The sequence below is a fragment of the Citrus clementina genome, unplaced genomic scaffold, assembly GCF_000493195.1.
Source record: "Citrus clementina cultivar Clemenules unplaced genomic scaffold, Citrus_clementina_v1.0 scaffold_3, whole genome shotgun sequence".
NCBI classification, from domain to species: Eukaryota; Viridiplantae; Streptophyta; class Magnoliopsida; order Sapindales; family Rutaceae; genus Citrus; species Citrus x clementina.
The window spans coordinates 21,165,441-21,184,892 of record NW_006262339.1 but is presented as its reverse complement, the minus strand read 5'-3'; the positions used below and the strand labels follow the sequence as shown (position 1 = coordinate 21,184,892).

Below are 19,452 nucleotides of genomic sequence, written 5' to 3'. Positions count from 1 at the left end.
CTACCATCCAAACATGACCTTAGATTTTAATCAAGAATTTCAAGTGACTTAATCCACACTCACCTAAGTTTGGTGCTACCTGTTTTTATGTATCATATTATGAAATAAAGAATGTATTTAACTTACTTCATCAACCATATTTTCATTCAACTCCCCTTAACGATTTTATAAATGATATTTCCTTACACGGTACATTGACATTATTTTCTAATCTACCTCTACGGTTTATTTTATAAATAATGCCCAAAATTTATATCTCGCTACTTAGTCCAGTAGTGAAATCACTCATTTCCATTGTTCGGAATTTTGCACTAACTTCAACTGACTATAGTGTCTAGATTGATATCAGCAAAACATTGAAATTTTTATCAACTTATTTATTTACAAATTAATTAAAAAACTCTAACATACAATAAAAATTATAAATCTTACAGTCTCATAAAAATAAAAAAAAAACCACACACACACACACACAAACAAAGAGCTTATGCACATCGTTAAGTCCAATTATTTTTTTTCACTTTTAATTGCCCCTCCCCCCAACCCAAAAAAAAAAAAAAAAACCTGTAGCATTAAAATAAATTATCTGTCCATGAATTCTGGTCCAAACGACATTTGCACGGATAAAAATAAATTAAAATTTTCTTGTCATGACGATATACGTGCATGCAACCTACACTTGCATGTTAATTTGTTGCTTTTTTAATTGATTTACCTGTTACGCATTTGCTATGAAATTATTTGTTTTCTTAAACAAAAAATGTGTTAGACTTTTGGTGACTGGCTGATGACCTGTATGTCAGGTTACATCCTCCCTTCAACGAGTATCAATATGAGCCCTGGGATAATATCTAACGGTCAATTTGGTAAAAGACAAATTATAAGGGGTATGGAATCACCGTGGCAACGTAGCCCTTCCGCGTTTCGTGATGAGAAGGGGTGATAATGTTATAGCTATTTTAGAATTTCTTTCTATTCGAGTGCAGTAAGCCACCGCCTTTACATCGATGAAAACTAAAACAAAAGAAAAAATTAAAAATTTTCAACTTTACACGAAAAAAATGGTAAGTTAGTTTTTCTTTTACGCGATAAATTCTCCTGCTTCTAATTTATTAAAATTTAAATTACTTTAATATTATTGTTATACTTATTTTGTATCTAATTACTGTGTCAATAATTATTTAATTATTTGTTGTCATGTGTATATGTATGCTATTAAATTCTCATAAGTAATACAACTCAATCAATTGATAACACATAAGATGCCACGTTAGCTGTCCTATAAACAAAGTATCCCAAATGAATTACATAGCTTTATTATCTATCCATCATGGAATAATTCTTTAACACTTTTAAATAAATTTTATATTAATATATGTATACACATCGTGTACCACTATATAAGTGTAATATTACTCAAATTTATTGAATTTAATTTAAAAATGAAACTATTATGATTAAATTATATAATTATAATTAAAACACTATGTTTAACGAAAATAATATAACATTACCACATAAATCTCTTTTTAAATGATTATGTACAAAGGAATACAGTTGGGTCATTATCGTCAAAGACATAATTGTCTAAAAAGGTCTAGTTTGACTAATATAAAAATGAGAAGGTCTTTTGACTATTTGACTAGACCATGAGTCTGTCAATGTCCTACCCCTTAATGTCTACAATGCAATGTGAATAACAGTTGAAATTGTAACTTACAATGTTATTCGATCATAAGGGGCGGCCGATTGTCTTTCAGCCTCTTTGTTTAACTAGCTATATGAGGTATACTCATATGCGAAAGTAATTATTATTATTATTATTATTATTATTAATGGCATTTAAAATAATAAAATAAATTGTGATTTGAATGAAGGTAATTTGAGAAATATAAAAACATTAGAGGGATACAAAAGTAAACATATATTCCATTCTCATTCCCTCATTTTCATTCCCAACCCCCCCATGGGAATAAGATTCTCATTCTTTATTCTCAAATTATATGGGGCCCACGCATTTTATTCCCATTTACAAATTACATTTTGCCAAGTAAATATGAGTTTCATTCCCATTCCTTATTCCTAAATTATATGGGGCCCACTCATTTTATTCCCATTTCTAAATTACATTTTGTCAAGTAAACATGGGTTTCATTCACATTCCTTCTTTCTCATTCCTCATTCCATGAAGTAAACACACCATTAGTTAAAATACTTATTTATATGGCATCTTGTGTGCTATCTATTGAGTGGTGATAAATTAATAATTTATAACATCAAGCCTTATATTCTTATCTTAATTACTCCATTAGGAGACTTATATAGAAGCCCATGAGTCAAACTCACATTTACAAGCTTATATTATTAATTCAGTAACTACTCTCAACCGATGAGATAAGCATCCTCAACAACCTTATTATACAAGATCCCCATGTTATTTGAGAAAACTAGTTTTATAGTGTTGAAATATGAACTTGAAAGTGTCAGTTGGTGATTTAGGTTGTGTATGACTTGTCAGCTTTGATCTGATTGTCATGTTGTATGGTAAGGGTAGGCGTTCGGATCGGGTTAATCCCAGCTGAACCGAACCCAAAATTTATTTTAGGTTCGGTTTGGTTCAGGTTAATGTGTGAAACTCGAATGGATTCAAACTATCAACTCGTTCGGGTTAAATTTCGGTTCGGTTTGAACATGAACCAAATTTTAAATCCGATTGGGTTGAATTTTTCTTTTAATAACTTTTAGCTTTTAAAAATTAAAAAAAATGTATATTAAAAAAAAATCTCTCACACTCTTGTTATCCCCCTCCTTGTTCTCACACTCTCGTTACCTAGCAAGCCTCAAAAGCAAATCGCCAAATCCCTAAACAGTGAAGACAAGGCCACGACGATGACAGTTGGAAGCCCGTTGCCCGTAGCCGTCCAGCTTCAGTAGATGCCCGATTGCAGCCGTTCACTACAGCCAACTCGCCGTCAGCCAGCACTCCTTCATTAATCAAGTAGCCTGTAGCCGCACCATGCCGTTTACCTCGCGGTTCACTCAGCCCCACACGGCCACCCTTTGCCGGCATTGTTAAGCTTCCCATCGATCAAGGATTGTGGCACCCGTCCATACTTAGGGCATCTCCAATGTAGCACTAAACCTAACACCAAACCACCTTTTACACCATTTTTGGTGTAAAATGCGTCTCCAATGTAACACCAAAATGGTGTTATGAATAGTATTGCACCAAATATGGTGCAACACTATTCATTTGGTGATAGGGAAAAAAAGTCCCAAATATCCTTATTATTTTTTCTTATTTACATATTTGTCTTATTTTATATAATATTTTAAGTTATTATTATTATTTTTGTTATTATTTTAATTTCATTTTTTAATTTTTGAATATTATACTAATATTTTAAATGAAATATTCAACAACAAAATTAATAATAAAAATAAAATGCCAGTAACATTAATTACTAGATTACATATTACAAAATTAAATTAACACAAATTAAAAAAGCTACTACTACTAGCATAAATTAGAACAATTATTTAGTAATGTGGGAGATCATTATTAGATCCTGCAATATCATCAAAATATTGGCCAATATTATTGGAAGTATTTTGAGATGCTTGGCAAATTTAATAATTTTCTATATTTGTTTTTGTTAATCGATATAAAATTACTTATTACTTAATTATCTATATTAATAGTAATATTTATTGTGTTAATTGAATAAATTCTTGAGAATTAATAGAATAAAAAGAAGAATATTCTTTTTGGCGTAAAATTTGGTGTAAATGGGTTAGAGATGAAATAGTAATTTGGTGTAAAAAAAAGTACATTTTTAGTGTTGGTGTTACACCAAAATGGTGTTAAGCATTGGAGATGGCCTTAGTACTGATATTTGGAGTGGGTTTGTTGCTGTTGACTATTGTTGTGAGTTGCTGCTGCTGCTATTATTATTATTATTATTTATTAATTAATTTGTGTTGTTTGTTTAATTTAGAATGGATTGATTTACTTCATTTTCTATCTGTTGTTGCTCGAAATTTTGCTACGGGGGTGGTTAATTATTGCTAATTTGGAGGCGTTGTGTTGAGTATTGATGGTGTTGGAGATGGATTATTAGTCTTGTTTGTCATGTGGAGATATTTAATCATGACTACCATTTGTCATTTTAATTTTTAGATTTGTAATTAGTAGCTTTATTGTACTTGACTATATGTTTTATGTTTTGTTAACTTTAAAAAAACTTGTTGAAATGTTATTAAGGGTGCTTTGTAGTTGATATTTGTTGTTAAAGATGTTTGGAATTGAGAATTTTGGATTTTAAATGGTTGCTGGCAGAATTTTTTAGATTAAATTGTTCCAATCCATTCTAACCCGAATTTTAAGATTGAATTATTCTAACCCAAACTAACCCGAATTAACCCAAACCGAAATTTTAATCCGAATTACCAACCCAATCCGATCCAAATTATGAACCTGAACCAAACCAAACCGAATTAAATTCGGTTCGGTTCGGGTTGGCATTTTCAACCCGATTGAGTTCAATTCTCCAACCCGATTGGATTGTAACTCAAACCAAAACCCAAACAACCCAAATCGAAACCCGATTTGCCCACCCCTATAATGTTTGGGAGATTGAATGGAACAGACGACTTCCATCCAATGTCGTCTGATTTAGTTAGTGGAGCAAATGTTTCTCCACGTGCAATACATTAGCTCAAAACGTTAGATGAGGGAATCATTTTGATTACTTATTCAAGGCACAAGCACAGCACGTGGTTCAAGGCCGGTTCAAAGCCGTTTTTGTCCTTATGAGAGCGTTACAGCAAACCCAAAAACGCAGCTGGTCAACATGCAATCTTTCTAGGGTCCTCCAGATCCGTATATATAGTCTCAGGGGCCTTGACTATGAAATATAGAAAGCTTGTATCTTCATCATAAGTCCTGTAACTTGTTCTCTGTGATCGAAATAAAATTACTGCTCTGTTCTTCGGTGAATGTAGGCCAACTCCAGGTCTAACCACTTAAAAAGATTTGTGCCCTTGTTTTGCATGTTTTTGCTTAAGCCATTTTTGTGTTTCAATTTGCTAATTCTAAATCAATAACCACAGTGTTTAGTGAGATCTTGGTGGTCCCAGATCGGTCATCAATTGATTTAGGGCTAACATGTAGAATACAAAAGAATGTCTTTCACGCTAGCTACATGGAAAATCAAACATTAGTTATCCTAGAATTCAAACAAGGAAAATCAAAGAGGTCAATCGCTTCCATCTACATGAAGAAATTAGAGAACATAATATCTTATCACAAGGGAATTATGTCTGTATTCACACGGCAATAAACACGACGCTATCCGAAAAATGCTACCAATGGTATATGCTCACATTTTAGGCAACGTCAAGTGATTTATTTTTTCCCCTCCTCTAAACAGGTAGAGGGGACTGCCACGAATTTTAAATACATAACATCCAAAAAACATATATGGAATCACCTTTTATACATTTGCAGACCAGAAATGCTACTATTTTGTTATATAGAGAGTTCGGAGCCTCAGAGAAATGCCATTGTCAGTTTTCTGTACCAATTTGAAATTGCTATTAGTTTGTCTTTCGTAATATTTTAATGATGCAAGTGCTTTAGTGCCTTATAACATTTTATATAACATGCAATAGAAACATTTGTAATTAGCTATTGTAGCACCTAAATTAGGTTATGAAGATTGGCAGTTGATTTTTTATATATATATTTTTTAATTTCTATTATTTCTTTACTTATTTAGCTAATGCTATCCAATTGTAACAATCTAAACATTATAAAATCATTCAAGTGATTCAATCGATGTGTAACAGTGTCTAAACAACCATAATCATGTAATAACGATTCAATTAATACATAGAAAACGTACAATGAAAGATGACGATGGTTCTCTCAAATTTGTATATTTTTCTTTTGATCAAGAATCAAAAGAAAATTTTCTAACTCTAACTAAAGCTACAAAAATTATGATCAATATCCTCACAAACAAGAAACTTTTCTTGGTCAAATGGTAGCTGCACATATGACATAACCAAATCATTATTAGAAAGTAGGGAGACATACAAACTTATCACATAATTATATAATAAACCAAGCTACACAAAAACAAAGAAACCAAGCTATAGGAAAGCAATATTTATATATGGCAAACCCTAACATACATTAAATGTATGTTAGAGGGATCCTTTATATATAGAAGAAGAGTAATTCGCAGAAAAGTACTAGCTGCTGCATTGGACGTCTTCTAGAATATGCCATATGCCAGTCTTTAGGGGTGTGGTCCCTCTCCTTCTGTTGAATCCGTAGAATCTGGGACGTACAGTAAATGGATCCCACATTTTTTCACCAGGCAATACTCCAAAATTTCATAACCAGGTTCTTCTTTAAAATAGAACTGGATAGCCTCAGGAACCCAATTGTTCTACCAAAAAGTAAAAAAATCCTTATCATCAAAGAAATCATCCCCCAAAAGTAAGTGATCTGACTCCACATATCTAATTATTGCCAGAGATCTCTGTATGACATGCGAATCACAATCTTTGGGTTTGACTTTGATTTCCCAGAATAATTTAAACCTCGCTTCTCTGACATCTTGGTGGTCTCCAAATCCTACAAGAGCGCTAAAAGCAAAGCCGAGTCCTCTGTTTTTATTGAAGAAATCTGGTGTCATCTCCAAGGTCATAGAAGATCCCTCGCTTTTAAAGCTAAACCACTCTGGAATTTCACTTCCAGGTAATAAGATATAACCCTTAGATCCTGAAAAAGGTATCTGTACCACAAAAATCATAATTTTAATTAATTTTTAAAAAATTAACATTTTATAAATAAATTAAAAGGAGACGAGGCTAAAGAGAGCTAAAGACACCTTTTTCCGTACTCGTTTCCAACGTTCAGTTCCCATATGCTTAAACTTTTGCAGAGCATCTTGGAGAATTCCTCTGGTCACATTCTGATCCATTTTATAATTATCGCTCAGGTCAATACACGGATGATAAGGTTCATTACTTGAGAATAAACCCGATAATGATTCCAGTGCCGTGCAATGATGTGCATCCAGCTCAATCAGACAGCAAGGATGCTCTGGTAAGGATTGAAGCCTCTCAAAATGACTCAAGCGGATATATAACAACGTAGAAAGTTGTATAATGCTTTCTGGTATTCTCCCAAAATTGTTTTTATCTAGATACAAGTATATAAGTGAGGTTAACATGCCAAGATTTTCAGGTAACTCTGTGATGCCACAATCAGCTAGGTCTAAACACCATAGACCTCGTAAGGCGCCACCTAAAGATAATGTCATAGGCAATGATAAACCCTTGGTTCCCTTGAAATCTAATTTTCGAACGTTATTCAAACGGACAATGGATGATGGTACTTCTCTTATGCCAGTTCCTTCAGCATGCAAGTAACCCAAAGCTTCTAAATTTCCAAGTTCGTCAGGCAATCGCTGAAGTTTTGAGCAACCATTGAGGATAAGAGCTCTAAGACATGTCAACTTACATAGGTTGCTTGGGAGACTCTTAAGCTTTTTACAATTTTGAACGTCCATGATAGAAAGCCCAGAGATGCAATCGATGGATGAAGGCAGTTCTTCAATTGCAGTTCCATTTAAAATTACCTCTTCTATATTAACAGCCGATGACATCTCTGGAAGCCTCTTCAGTTTTGAGCAGCCCAAAAGATCAAGTTCTTTAAGAAATTCCAAATGAAACATTTCAGCTGGAAGGCTTTTCAAGCTTTTGCAACCGCTTAGTTTGAGACTAACTAGCTTGTTCAGATGTGGAATCAACGAGGGCTTTGGAGACTGGAGTCATGTACATGGAAGAAAAGAAAAAAAATGAAGAAAAAGATGAAGAAGGAGTAAGGATGAGGAAAAAACAAATGAAAGGAAAAGACAAAGGAGTAAGGATGAGAAAAAAAAATGAAAGAAAAGATGAAGAGAAATGAAAGAAAAAGACGAAAATGGCATTATCGTAATTTATATATGATGGCATGTCTTGTAACTTATTTAACTAACATGTCTAATTTAGGAAAATTATCAATTTATTTAGACCCATTAAGTCATTTCTAACACTTTATTTTTTAATTTATTTTTCAATGACTAGTCATACATAAACTACTTTTTTTCATTTTCCAATGACTAGTCACACATAAACATTTTTTTTTATTCTCACAATACCGTTACAAGAATATTCTGTTAAGGTACGGGTGTTGTCGTACTTTTATGAGTCAACGGCGGTCAATGGTTAAAGATAACGAGTTTTAGGGGGTAACTTAATGTTTTTAATAGTAAGGGGGGCGATTTAAAGATTGTCACTTCACGAAGTGGGTAGGCTGAAATTAACCCATTAAAAAATTAAAAATTACAATTAAACTATATTTAATTATTTATAGAATACACCATCTCATAGGTAGTCTTCAATAATATTTTCAGATTTTAATTAAAAAAAATGGTCTCTTTGGTTCTGTTCGGGTCAAAACTCAAAAGTCTTAACTTCTCTTCGAAGTTTATGCAAAAGTGACTTTGTTGTTTTTATTTTTTATACAATAATATAATAATAGAATTTTATTAATATTTACAATTAAAAATATCTATTAAAACTACCATTGATAACTTTAGTATAAGAGAGCTTAAATTTTTACTCTTATATAATGCTAGAGAAATATCTATTCTACTGTATTAGCAAGAAAGAAATGTGCCCCACTTAATTTTATTGGAAGGAAAATTGAGTCGCAATTATTGATACTTTCAGTCAAAAGTCTATCAAATTATCCTTGATAAATTTAGTATAGCCTGACCTAAATTTCTATTCTCATATAATATTAGAAAATTAGCTACTCTGCTGTATTAACAAAAAATATTTTTTCCCTTAATTTAATAGGAAAGAAGATAAAATTCCAATAATCATTACGGAGACTCGAACTCATAAAAACTTATGAGTGCATAAATTGTGCCAAAGAGCCCATTGGCCCATATAAACGTAACTTGAATTATGGCTGTGTATGGGGATAGTAAAAATATCTGGATCTGACCAAATTCGTAAATATTGAGATAAAGGAAATTTGGAATCCGCACATTAAAAAATACAAATTGGATGTTAAAAATTAAGATTCGTACAAATCCGGATCGGGATCTAGATACAAGTGCATCTAGAAAATCAAATATCTGGATCCGTATTATTTTTTTATTCAATTATTTATTAAATTAAAAAATATATAAGTTAAATGAAAAAAATGAAACAACCTATGTGGACTTGTGGTGGTGTTAAACTTGAATTTATGTTATTCTGGATGTTGGATTTATGTTGTGGTACTTTTATTTATGGGTTTATACTGTTGCTGTATGTTATATATGCTAAGTGTTGAATTATTAATTGTTGAATTATGATTAGATTTAATGATGCAAGTGCTTTAGTGCCTTATAACATTTTATATAAGATGCTATCGAAAAATTTATAACAAGTATTGTAGCACCTAAATTAGGTTATGAAGATTGGCAGTTGATTTTTCATATTGTATTTTTTTTTTAAATTCCTATTATTTCTTTGCTTATGTAGCGAATGTTATCTAATTGTAACAATCTATAAACATTATAAAATCGTTCAAGTCATTCAATCGATGTACAACAGTGTCCAAACAACGATAATCATGTCAGAACAATTCAATTAATACATAGAAAACGTACAATGAAAGATGGCGATGGTTCTGTCAAACTCCTATGTTTTTCTTTTGATCAAGAATCAAAAGAAACTTCTCTAACTCCTACTTTAACTTCAGCTACAAAAATTATGATCAATATCCTCACAAACAAGAAAGTTTGTCTTGGTCAAATGGTAGCTGCACATATGACATAAACAAACCATTACTAGAGTGTAGAGAGACATACAAACTCATCACATAAAAATATAATAAACCAAGCTATAGAAAAACAAAGAAACCAAGCTATAGGAAAACAATAATTACATATAGAGGAAGAATAATTTACAGAAATGTACCAGCTGCTGCGATGGACGTCTTCTAGCACATGCCATATGCCAGTCTTTAGGGGCATGGTTCCTCTTCTTCTGTTGAATCCGAAGAATCTGGGGCGTACAGTAAATGGATCCCACATTTTTTCACAAGGCAATACCCCAAAATTTCATAACCAAATTCTTCTTTAAAATAGAACTGGATAGCCTCAGGAACCCAATTGTTCTCCCAAAAAGTAAAAAATTCCTTATCATCGAAGAAATCGTCCCCCAAAAGTAAGTGATCTGACTCTACATATCTAATTACTGCCAGAGGTCTCTGTATGACATGTGAATCACAATCTTTGGGTTTGACTTTGATTTCACAGAATAATCTAAACCTCTCTTCTCTGACATCTTGATGGTCTCCAAATCCTACAATAGCGCTAAAAGCAAAGCCGAGTACTCGGTTTTTATTGAAGAAATCTGGTGTCATGTCCAACGTCATAGAAGATCCCTCGCTTTTAAAGCTAAACCACTCTGGAATTTCATTTCCAGGTAATAAGACATGACCCTTAGATCCTGAAAAAGGTATCTGTACCACAAAAATAATAATTTTAATTAATTTTAAAAAAGTTAACATTTTTTTTTTCGGTGTATTAAACCATTTGGTATCCAAAGATCACATTGGGTCACGACTAATTCAGATTCGAGTCGGGTAGGACCACTAGGGCGGCAGAGCTTTCCCAACAAGTATTTAACGCAGCTGCATTCCCAAGTCTCGAACCGAGAACCTTGGTTAAGCTAAAACAACCCATGCTAGTTGATCTGTTGGTAAAGTTAACATTTTATAAATAAATTAAAAGAAGAAGAGACTAGAGAAAGCCAAAGACACACCTTTTCCTCTACTCGTTTCCGACGTTCAGTTGCCATATGCTTAAACTTTTGTAGAGCATCTTGGAGAATTCCTCTGGTCACATTCTGATCCATTTTATAATTATCGCTCAGGTCAATACACGGACGATAAGGTTCATCCCTTAAGAATAAACCTGATAATGATTCCAGTGCCGTGCAATGATGTGCATCCAACTCAAGCAGAGAGCAAGGAAGCTCTGGTAAGGATTGAAGCCTCTCACAATGACTCAAGCGGAAATATAACAACGTAGAAAGTTGTATAATGCTTTCTGGTATTCTCCCAAAATTGTTTTTATCTAGATACAAGTTTATAAGTGAGGATAACATGCCAAGATTTTCAGGTAACTCTGTGATGCCGCAATCAGTTAGGTCTAAACACCATAGACCTCGTAAGGCGCCACCTAAAGATAATGTCATAGGCAATGATAAACCCTTGGTTCCCTTGAAATCTAATTTTCGAACGTTATTCAAACGGACAATGGATGATGGTACTTCTCTTATGCCAGTTCCTTCAGCATGCAAGTAACCCAAAGCTTCTAAATTTCCAAGTTCGTCAGGCAATCGCTGAAGTTTTGAGCAACCATTGAGGATAAGAGCTCTAAGACATGTCAACTTACATAGGTTGCTTGGGAGACTCTTAAGCTTTTTACAATTTTGAACGTCCAAGATAGAAAGCCCAGAGATGCAATCGATGGATGAAGGCAGTTCTTCAATTGCAGTTCCATTTAAAATTACCTCTTCTATATTAACAGCCGATGACATCTCTGGAAGCCTCTTCAGTTTTGAGCAGCCCAAAAGATCAAGTTCTTTAAGAAATTCCAAATGAAACATTTCAGCTGGAAGGCTTTTCAAGCTTTTGCAACCGCATAGTTTGAGACTAACTAGCTTGTTCAGATGTGGAATCAACGAGGGCTTTGGAGATTTGGTAATAGTATTGCAGGCATTGATGATTTTCCGCTTTAACTTACCATAATGCTGCTCAGGCAAAAAAGAGGCCAAGAAAAATCATTAATTATTAGCATTTGTGATATATAATTAAACATTGTTACCAAAACATTGCACATTTAATATCTATATATACATACCTGGTTACCACTCCAAAGTTCTTCAATATTGCTACGAGGCATTTCAAGTAAAACAAGTTTCTCTGGGTCAATATTTGAAGGCAAAGATTTCAACGGGTATCCATGCCAATGAAGATACCTTATTTCAGCAAATACAGGGCTTTGAAAATTAGACACCTTACATTTGTTCTCTCCCTTATGAATCGAGCTATAGAATTTCAAAAATCTCAATTTACGCATCTTAGTGAAAGTGTCGGAATTTAGATGGATCTCTTTTACTTTAGACATATCCAAACACATGCCTTCAATTGCTTCAGTTCCCTAATATTTAAAAAAAAAAATCCACAAAGTTAAAACCAAATATTATATAATTCAGTTGATGGGTATTGTTAGGCTGTCCAACTTGTTATTATAAATGCACAAAGAAAGATATGTAGGATACAAACTTTTACATACAAGTTGAAGTGGCATTTATAATATGTACTGCCACAATCATTAACAATAATCTATGTATGATTTCTGGTAAGTGGATCTATTTTCACTTTCGGTTAGAAATAATACTAAGATTTGTATTGAACTATGGGGTAAACTCAAAAAAGAAAAAAAAAAAGACTAAGAGGCTAATTAATTTAAATAGACCCTGCTCATCAAGCTAGTTTGATTGGTTAGTGAGTCCGAAGGATTGGTCGCTGAATCAAGAGTAGCTCCCACAGGTTCTTATTACAGGGTGCCATGCAAATATGACAATATCATTTAACTTTAATTTCTAAAAACTTTAATTTCTGAAAAGTTTTAAGTGTAACTAATTAAAGGATCTAAAAAGTGAAGAGATTATATAATGATGCAATAATAATAATAACAATAATGAAAGGCTATTGAAAGGTGAGGAAATTCAGTGTTTAGAGAAGAACAAAGTTGATGAATAATGTGAAAAGTTTAAGTTATGTGTTCAATTGTAACCTATAAAAAAAAACCATAAAGTTATATCAAATTATATAGCTATTGCTTTTTAGTAAAACTTATAATAGCAAACTTAATAAGAAACATATCAGTACAAGTAATTCTATCTTTAAAAAGTATGTATACATATTGACATATAAATTATGTATATGAACGATAATATACAATTTGACTTGGTATCTATAATATATTGCTACATCACAATCTAATCACAATCCTTAGTTTTTTTTTTTTTAATACAATGAGAAAATATCCTTCTCACCCTTAGAGTTTGAAGTAATAGTTCATTTTATCTCAGTTCTTTTAAGCAAAAGCCCAAAACACCATTCCATTAAATTATCATTACTTTACTATTGTTTATAACTCATTAAGGGCAAAATAGAATTTTCAGTTAAAGAGATACAAAATTTTCATATTTTTCGAGATAGGATAAAATTCCTTTTCACTTAGGCGTCAACTTTTATTTTTTTAAATCTTTCTCTTTAATTGAAAATCCTATGTTACCTTCAATGAATTATAAATAGTAGTACACGAACGATAAATTAATGGAAGTGTATTATTGTTTAAAAAACTGAGATGAAATGAGATATTACATCAAACTCTTAAGGGTGAAAAGGGTGTTTTTTTCTCATTGTATTAAAACAAATAAACTAACTAACGATTGTGATTAGATTGGGATATAACAATATATTATAGATACCATGTCAAATTGTGCATTATCGTTTGTATACATAATTTACATGTCAATATGTATAATATGTATACATATTTTTAATTCTATTTTGGTGCCCTCACTCTTTGTTTTAGCACCGTGAGGTAGTAACTTCTCAAGCTTTGTTAACCCTAGATAAGTACCAAAAACAGACACAATATTCATATTTGTACAAATACACTCTTTAATTATCCTGTGAGCCGACATGGGGGAAAAATAATGGTAAAAAAAGAGTGGTGGCAAATGTCAAAATAAATAAATAAATTTTAAGGAGAGAAAGAAAATGTCAAAATAAATTTGGAAGCATCAATTTAATTGACAATCTTATTTTACCCTCAATGAATTATATTCAAATGGCAATAAACTAATAGTAAATTAATCCGAAGGGTGTTTGGCGATATGTTTTTTTTTTTAAAAAGAATGAAATGAGTTATTACATCAAATTTTGGAGGAGTGAAAAGAGCTTTTTCCTTGTGTATATAATTATATGCCTTTCAAGTTTGTAACTAATGCAAGAATATTAAAAAATAACAATCCCAAAAAAAAAAAAATGCTTACCCTATTATATGCAAGAACTTCATAGATATCCTCATGATGCCACAATCGAGTACGGTTTCCAGGATTTGTTGATTCTTGCCGAACAATTTCCCTACCCAATTCTTGCAGCAAATCATGCATTGTTATCTTGTTGTATGGATTAATAGCAATGAGAGACTTATCAACAAGAATACTTATTCCTATTTCTGGGTAGAAGCCACTTGCCTCAAGGAATTTCTTTGCTAGATATACATCCTCACCTTTAAAGAAACAGGCAACATCTAGGAAAATGTTTTTCTCATCATTATCCAAGCCATCGTAACTTATTTTTAGCACATCTAGGATATTTTGATGGAGAAAATTTTTCAATTTTTTTATTGCATTTTCCCATACTTCCCTTTTCCTTTCAAATAGATAGCAACCCAAAATTTTAAGAGCTAAAGGAACACCTTGAGCGTAGTTTATAACCTTGTCTGACAGTTCCTTATAATCTACATCCACAAGGTTTTGTCTGAAGGCATGTCTATTAAAAAGCTCAAGTGCATGATCATCTCCAAAACCCTTCATCTCATATATTTGGTTGACATGACAATTTCTAAGCACTTGTTTATTTCTTGTGGTAATTAAGATTCGACTCTCCGGCAGTAACCGATCAAGACTTCCAACTAAGGATTCTATTTGGTTGAAACAAGTCACATCATCTAAAACAATCAGAACCTTCCTGCGGCTAAGCCTTCTAAAGTTGAGGTGAATATGTGGAATCACATTTACATCCTTCAATACTTCTGAAAGAAGTTTTTGTTGCAAGGAAGCTAATCCTCCCGGCTTTTGTGATTCTTCTCTAACATTTTCAAGGAAGCAAGAACCTTCAAAATTTCTAGAGATTCTGTTGAAAATCACCCTAGCAATTGTTGTCTTGCCTATACCACCAATGCCCCAAATCCCTAATAGAGGTGCAGCACCCAACAGAAATTCAATTTCCTCAACTCTCGATTCTACTCCGACCAGCTCGTTTTTGCTATCGCATGGGACCACTTTGGGTAGTTTCTCCAAAATGTCATTAACAACTTTCTTTATAAGTTCAGATTCATTCCTAGCAAATAAAAAATATAGCATTAAGTTCAAAAAGAGACAAAAACAGAGTGTTTTTTATTAGTTCCAATTGTTAATTTGATGCAGATATATATATATTTTTTGCTTTTAAATTAGTCATATAACAGTATTAGAACTTGAGTAAATAAAACGATTATAAAAATTATGTAAGATATGATGTAACCTAATCATCTTCACGAAATGATTTAATATTTAATACCATAATTTTTTATATCCATGAGTACCATAATAAAATAATTACAAAATTGGAAACAAATTGACTGTTACTGTTACCTGATGACAAGAGAATCAAAGCCAGAGAGATTGGCTGCTTCCGTCAAAGCACTCCTCCATCTTTGCATCCTCTCTGGAAATTTTTCTTCAAGCTCCGAAAATGAAATCCCAAAACTCCCAATTTGCTTTCTCACATGTGATGGATCGACCCGATAGAAAACTGGTATCGCAATCTGTGCATACACTTTCCTGCAATCGAGGATCTTTGAAAGTTCATCGAGACACCATCCCGAAGAAGCATACTTTTCTGAGAAAATGATAATTGAAATGCTTGAAGCTTCAATTGTATCAAGAAGAGACTGTGAAATTTCATCTCCCTGGTTGAGTTGGTCATCAATGAAAGTTTCAATACCTTTCTGACACAAGGCTGAATAAAGATGGCTAGTAAAGTTGTCACGGGTGTCTTCTCCACTGAAACTAAGAAAAACATCATGCTTTTTGTTTCGAGGATTAGAAGAGGAGGAAGAAGAAGCCATCATGCACAGACTCAGTACAGTCCAATTGATGAAAGATTTTGATCGGATGAAAATGAAAATAATTGAACGTGAGACTGAACAGTATATCGAATTATAGATGAAGCTAGTTCTTTTTAATTTTTTTTAAACAGTGATGTCATAATAGATAATTAAGCCTCACCAGCGTTCAAGGATGTTTATTCGCACTAATATTTTATAAAAAAAAAGATTATTTTTCTAATATTCAAATAATATCTATTTTGCTTATATTTTATAAGAAAAAAATTATTTTTTTATTTAATTATTTTTTAATTAAAAGAGAAATTAAGTTTTTATATTATAATATAAGGACTCGAATTATTGTTCCGACATATTTGAGAGTAACTGTTCACAACTCTATAACCTTCTAATAAGTAAATTTTTTATTAATTTTATCTTATTTTAAAATAAACTTTTCTCCCAATATGATGTATAATAACTCAAGTATTAATTAATAATTAATAAATAAATAATAATTAAATAATTAAATCTTATTTATATAAAAGCTCATTAGAGGGAGGATTTTATTCTTTTATTTTCATTTTCCGCGAGCAATGCAATAATTTCATTGGTCAGTTTTGTTAACTTGCCCGAGTCTAATTCCAGCCACAAAACAAATAATCGAGGATAGCTGGACAGAAAGATAAATGACTGTCCCCTCCTAAGTGGCAAAAGGAAAAAACCAGCCCCACTTCTTAACTTTGTTAAATAATTATGCAGATCATTTTTTTTTCGAAAGTAATTGCATAGATCATTTTGCTTCAAATAATGATGAGACAAATTCTTTTTTTTTAATATTTATTTTACTCTTTAATTACACCACCTCACCATTTTAACTGTATTGTATAGTTTTATGATTAAGGCTTGATATTGGTTTATTTTGATTTTAAATTAGATTTATAAAGTGTTGACTTTCTGAAATTTGCTATCTTTAATTAAAAAATAATTAGAAATTACAATTCAACAATATTTAATTATTTATAAAATACGCCATCTCATAGATAGTCTTCAATAATATTTTTAGATTTTAATTGAAAAAATGGTCTCTTTGGTTCTGTTTGGGTCAAAAGTCTTAACTTCTCTTTAAAGTTGATGCAAAGTGACTTTGTTATTTTTATTTTTTATACAATAATATAATAATAGATATTTTATTAATATTTACAATTAAAAAGATCTATTAAAACTACCATTGATAACTCTAGTATAAGAGAACTTAAATTTTTACTCTTATATAATACCAGAGAAATATATGTTTTACCGTATTAACAAGAAAGAAATGTACCCCACTTAATTTAATTGGAAGAAAAATTGAGTTGCAATTATTGATTTTTTCAGTCAAAAGTCTATCAAATTATCCTTGATAAATTCAGTATAGCTTGACCTAAATTTCTACTCTCGTATAATACTAGAAAATTATCTTCTCTACTGTATTAACAAAAAAGAATTTTACCCTTAATTTAATAGGAAAGAAGATAAAATTTCAATGATCATTACTGAGACTTGAACTCAAAAACTTATGACTTATGAGTGCATAAATTGTGCCAAAGAGCCCATTGAGCCATACAGATGTAACTTGAATTATGGTCGTGTATGGGGATAGTAAAAATATTTGGATCTAACCAGATCCATAAAGATTCAGATATGGAAAAATTCAAAGATGCACATTAAAAAATATAGATTGGATGTTAAAAATTAAGAATCGTATAGATCCGGATCGGGATCCAGATATAAGTGTATCTAGAAAGTTGGATATCCGGATCCGCATTATTTTTTAATTCAATTATTTATTAAATTAAAAAATATATAAGTTAAATGATAAAAATGAAATGTATGTGGACTTATGGTGGTGTTAAACTTAGATTTATGTAATTTTGGATATTTGATTTATGTTGTGGTACTTTTATTTATGGTTTTGTAGTATTGTTGTATGTTATATATACTAAGTGTTGAATTGTTGATTGTTGAATTATGATTAGATTTTATTTGATTCTATAAGGTAAATTTGTTGAATTTTAAATTATATTTGAACTTAACATTATAGATCTAGATATCTGAAAAATCTACGAGCAATTTGTAGGGGCATTACCTGCATCCGAATCAGGGGCGACTTTAAGTATAGGCGAACTAGGTTGTTGCCTAAGGCCCCACATATTAGAAAGGCCTCAATGTAGTCGCTTAGACTATATATATTAGGAAGATTCTTTTGTTGTTTTTTTTGGTTTTCCTTGATATGCTCAAATTAATGGATTTTTTAAATTTACTTATATTAAGAAAATCTATTTTTAGGCCTCTCTTTAATTAATAATTATCGTACAATTAAGAATTTTTATAGAATTTTATCCTTAATGTTAAAAAACTATAAATAATAGTATTATCTAACCATTAATTCATTATTAGTTCTTCTAAGAAAAAAATTAAATTCTTTATCTGTTTAAAAAAAAATCCTTAATTATTTAACATTATAAAATTTCGTGTGCTCTACTCTATAAAGAAAATTATTACATTTATTGATTTTTTTTAAGTAAAAAAAAGGGGGTTTCTTGAAATAATAGTTCTAAAAAATGTAAAAAAGGTATCTTCTTGACTAGCTTTTTTTTTTTTTCTTACTATTTTTTTATTTGTTGATATTTAATACATAGTTAAAAATTGATTGAATCTTATATTCTTTTATATTTATTTGAGTATTGAAGTTATTGAATGTAAAGAGGCCTTATTGAAGAAAATTTCGCCTAACGCCCCATCACTTGGATCCGAATCTACATATTTTTTTTGTAAATGTAGATGTATATGCAAATCTCAAAATATCAATACAGATTTGAATTCAGATGCACCTGCTTATATTTTCGATTTTTTTTTTTTGTAAGTTCACACGTAGGTCAAAAAAATTGAATGGGACTGTGAGTATGTAGATTTATCTTTTCGCTTCTTCCTTGATCCTTCTGGGTGAAGTTTAGTGATAATTTTATTTCATCTCATTTTCGTTTCCATTAAGCAGCTTTTGTTGACTTTTAACGGAAAGAAACAAATAATTGATTGCAGCTAAAAAAATTAAGTAATTTTCCAATTTTTTTTAGCTATCTATATTATCATTTTACACAGATTTTCTAATACAGTAGATGCCAACGAAGATGGCCAAAGTAGACAGAAACAGGCAAATGTCGGTTCCACGTGAGTACGTTTTATAATTGTGCCAGAGTCGGTGTCAAAAATCATAGTGATATAATTTTAAAAAATTCAATAAATAATAAATACTAAATTTCTAATCCATTTGAAATATTTTTCATTTAATAAATTGACAACAATCCTTGAGGTGTTGAAAATATTGAAAGATAAGCTGAATTTAATACTATAATATATATGGTTTTAACACCATAATATAAATATTTTTTTACGTATACAA

The 19,452-nt window shown here is 31.3% G+C and overlaps 1 protein-coding gene across 1 annotated transcript; it reads right to left on the bottom strand.

The window, feature by feature from the left end:
- Window positions 1–6,305: 6,305 nt before the first annotated feature.
- On the bottom strand, window positions 6,306–16,073 carry LOC18048459 (disease resistance-like protein DSC1). Its single transcript, XM_024187109.1, has 9 exons — window positions 15,559–16,073; window positions 14,194–15,265; window positions 11,985–12,284; window positions 10,882–11,874; window positions 10,313–10,579; window positions 10,033–10,119; window positions 6,903–7,841; window positions 6,543–6,806; window positions 6,306–6,458 (listed from the first exon to the last, which is right to left on the bottom strand). Exons 1-9 carry the CDS (start codon window positions 16,032–16,034, stop codon window positions 6,306–6,308), a joined length of 4,551 nt encoding a protein of 1,516 aa, XP_024042877.1. The 5' UTR covers window positions 16,035–16,073.
- Window positions 16,074–19,452: the final 3,379 nt, after the last annotated feature.